The 3866-nt window shown below is 43.2% G+C and overlaps 1 protein-coding gene across 1 annotated transcript; it reads left to right on the top strand.

Moving 5' to 3' along the window:
- The first annotated feature begins 672 nt into the window (after positions 1-672).
- neurod6b (neuronal differentiation 6b) lies at positions 673-3588 on the top strand. Its single transcript, XM_023408946.2, has 2 exons — positions 673-835; positions 1191-3588. Exon 2 carries the CDS (start codon positions 1196-1198, stop codon positions 2198-2200), a length of 1005 nt encoding a protein of 334 aa, XP_023264714.1. The 5' UTR covers positions 673-835; positions 1191-1195; the 3' UTR covers positions 2201-3588.
- Positions 3589-3866: the final 278 nt, after the last annotated feature.

Genomic DNA, 3866 nt, shown 5'->3' with positions numbered 1-3866 from the left:
CACCCCCCGTGTATTACATCTTTTACAAAGATGTGCAGACTTAAATAATGTAGTTCAGAGTTCATTTTTACCACGAAAATTAAACTTGGGGCCAAAATATGAACCGAGTCAAGACCAAATGTGGAGAACCAGCATTCAGTTTTTCACTCATCTCTCATGTTCTTTTTTTTTTTTTTTTTTAACTTAAAACGTTCTCGTTTCCCATTATCATCCATTAAATTCAACATTTTAATGGAACTATTTGTTCATATCTCGAGCTGTACTGTCATTTTTATTCTCCTCTTTAATTTATTTCTCTTTCATTTTAAATCTATTTCACCTGTTGAGAGTGCATGCGTACTCTTCCGCGCGTCTCTCTTCTTCTTCTTCTTTTTTTCTTTCTCCCAGATAAAAAGACATGAATTCATCTTTCTTACACGGGGAGATGCAGATATTAGTTGTTATCCCTCTCCGGTCTGTGTTTTTGACGGTAAACGCGGGCCTCCCGGTGCCCATTACCGGAGCTGCCAGATGATCGGTACGGAATGGAGGTCCCATGGGACACTGAACACGTGGTCTCGGCTGCCACAAGACGTCAGCGGCAGATGGCATGGGTACCCGCTGTTGGCATGAGTGTCATTCCTCAAAGAGAGAGGGAAGGGGAAGAGACAGAGGGAGAGAGAGAGAGAAGGAGCGAGAGAGGGAGGAAAAGGAAGAGCAGAGCACAGCAAGGCAGAGGAAAGAGGGTGCGCACGTTTCAGCTTTTTCCCTCTAATTTGTGGTTCGCAAGAGAAGAAGCTGCAGCGCAGATTCACTGGAGATATTTGGGATCATGCGAAGTGCACGCTGACCAGAGGTTAGTCTTATTTCTGTGTATTTATACTGTTTGTGCATTTGGTGACTTTTATTCAGAGTTAGAATGTGTGTTTTGGTTGAAAAACAAATACTAAACTTGACTATTATAATGTAACATCACAAAATAACGTGTAATAAAAAGCTTAAACCGAGGTTGTTTTTTTCACAACAAGTCCAAAGACAATGAAGTTGAGTGTCTTTGAAAAGGCAGCAGGCTGTGACATTGGCCTTGCTTTGCCAGTTTGTTCCTCTTCCTCTTGGGAGGATTCATTCACAAGGTAATTAACTGACAACCTTCAAAAGACGTCGCTGTGTGCTCTCTACTCACGGTTTATGTTTTGGATTTGATCTCACAGGAAATATGTTGACACTGCCATTCGATGAACCTCATATGATGTGTGAGCCGCGGCTTGGTGCCAATTATCCTCGTGAAAGCTTACCTGAGAGCCTGAAGCAGGATCGACAGCGCAACCCAGACAGGTCCAACTCAGACATGAGGGAGGCCGAGGACGACATGTCCGACAGGGAGGAGGACGAGAGGGAGGACGACCAGGACGAGGACGGGCTTCCTAAAAAGCGAGGCCCACGGAAAAAGAAGCCCGGCAAGGAGCAGATGGACAGGTCCAAACTACGGCGCCAGGAAGCCAACGCCCGAGAGCGCAGCAGGATGCACGGCTTAAACGCCGCGCTGGAGAGCCTGCGCAAAGTTGTTCCGTGCTACTCCAAAACTCAAAAACTCTCCAAGATTGAGACCCTCAGACTGGCTAAAAATTACATCTGGGCCCTGTCAGAGACTCTGAGCGCGGGGAAGAGACCGGACCTCCTCGCCTTCGTACAGACTTTGTGCAAAGGATTATCTCAGCCCACGACCAACTTGGTGGCCGGTTGTTTGCAGCTGAACGCGAGAAATTTCCTCACAGACCACAACGGGGAGGTCATGTTCTCTGGCAGATCGCCCTACGATACCATGTACTCGTACCCCGGCTCAGACATGAACACGCCCCCCGGCCACAGCGGAAGCAGCTTGGACAGCAGCGCCAAACCGTTCCGACACTACAGCTACAGCGGCGCATACGAGCCCTACTACGAGAACCCGTCCCCAGAGGGCGGGAGCCCGCATTTCGACGGCCAGCTGAGCCCCCCGATGAACTTTAACGGGATTTTCTCCCTAAAACACGACGACCCACCAGACTACGGCAAAAGCAGCCACTATGGCATGCGCTACTGCAGTGCGCCAGGGCGCACGGCTCTTGCGCACAACTCCATGTACCGAGTCTCCCCAGAGGCCCGTTTCCCTTACGACCTGCACGTCCGCAGCCAGTCCTTCCAAGCACAAGGGGAAGTTAATGGCTCTTTCCACAATTAATCAATTAGCTGGACAAAGTTCAAGTTTCAGAAGCGATGCAATTTCCCCCGCAGATGTCCAGAGTGGAACGAAAAGGACTCCAGACATGCTGCGAAAATGACCATTTTAACAAGTCACTTTGTTTCAAATGTTGAGTCTCATTTTTCTTTGAAACGCGGTAAAAGCCTGAACATTAGATCTGATGATTTCACTTGTTCTCAATTCTTGTTTCACTAAATGTGTGTCGATATGAGGCAGAAAAAAAAAGACACAACAAGAATCTCATCTCAGTCTGAAGGCAGATCTGTTTCGTTTAAAAGAAAATTCAGATTTAATGGCTCATTGCCACAGATTTGATTTCACTGGGAAAAAAACCCCACAACGACTCAGATGTAGAATAATTTGTTAAAGAAGCAGGTTTTGAGCGAACTGTATCCAGCCACAGTGCTTTAACATATTTATATTTGTTTGTTAATGCAGATGACGGCAACGATGTGGTTTAACTGATATATTGGAGAATTAATTTTCATTCATTAAATAGATTTCCGTCCGTTAAATAAAACAACCGGGGAAGAAGAGTCTAAAGAGGCTTCACTTCATCGCTGAAGTTTGCTGAGACACGATTGGACTTCAGAGATTCAGTCTGTTAGCAATAAAGGTCAATTGAGCTATGCAAGGCAGCCAAATGCAATCTTTGCTTATGAAAAATGATATATGTCTATTTCCTCTCACAGGGCGTTTCTCATAATCTAATATCTAATTAAAATGATGACAAATTACACAAAATTAATTATAAGGAAGCAGCCAGTGTGGAGACGTGCATGTGTTTAGGAGACCTGATGATGATGTCACCTGAATTGATCCTGTTCATACAGGAAATGATGGGGAGAAAAAAAAAAACCTTAAAAAATTAAATGCATTTGTATTTGGAGTAAATAGTGTGGTAACGAGGTGAATGTAAAATTATTATTGTATTTATTTATTTAAGCTTATTTATTATAAGTCCGTCAATTTGAATGTGGATAATATATTATAAAAAAAGATATTGTAAAATTCAACAGTGTTACCTTTTTATGTGAATTTCCATACATTTAAAGTTTGTTTATGTTTCATTGTTGTATATTTCACTACAGCTGAAAGTCAAGAACTGGAAAAAGGAGGAAAAAAAATCTTTTTTGTGTGAGGTGAACAAAATGTTTCCCAAACCATATGAATCCGATGAACATGCCTTATAAAAGAGAGAGAGACGAGGACCATCAATATGCAACGAAATGAAAGTTTTGGATAGTTTGACGTGAACTTTTTACACTTCCTTGTTCCTGCTGAGGAGCAGCTGTGATGCACTTCATGTATTTCTGCACAATGTTGGTGACTGTCCGCCCATAAATCCTGTTGATTTTGTAACTTTACCCGAATGATGAATGGTTATTGGATGATGTTTCTAATTTATTTCTGCAGTTACTGATCTGACATACACACACACACACACACACACACACACACACACACACACACACACACACACACACACACACTTCATTTCACACACGCACTCCTGGAAAACCCGTTATGGATCGAAATATTCGTGAAGTAATGTGTTTATGTTTTGTGATGTGTTTGTCGCAATAAAATGAAGAAGCTGCTTCTCAGCTTTCTGTGGAAATGATCGACAGCAGACGGCAATTAA

Source organism: Seriola lalandi, unplaced genomic scaffold (genome assembly GCF_002814215.2).
Source record: "Seriola lalandi dorsalis isolate HSWRI2012SDOR001 ecotype SW California unplaced genomic scaffold, Sedor1 jcf7180002054377, whole genome shotgun sequence".
NCBI lineage: Eukaryota > Metazoa > Chordata > Actinopteri > Carangiformes > Carangidae > Seriola > Seriola lalandi.
Note: the sequence above shows the minus strand (reverse complement) of the source record. Positions and strands in the feature narration are given on the sequence as shown.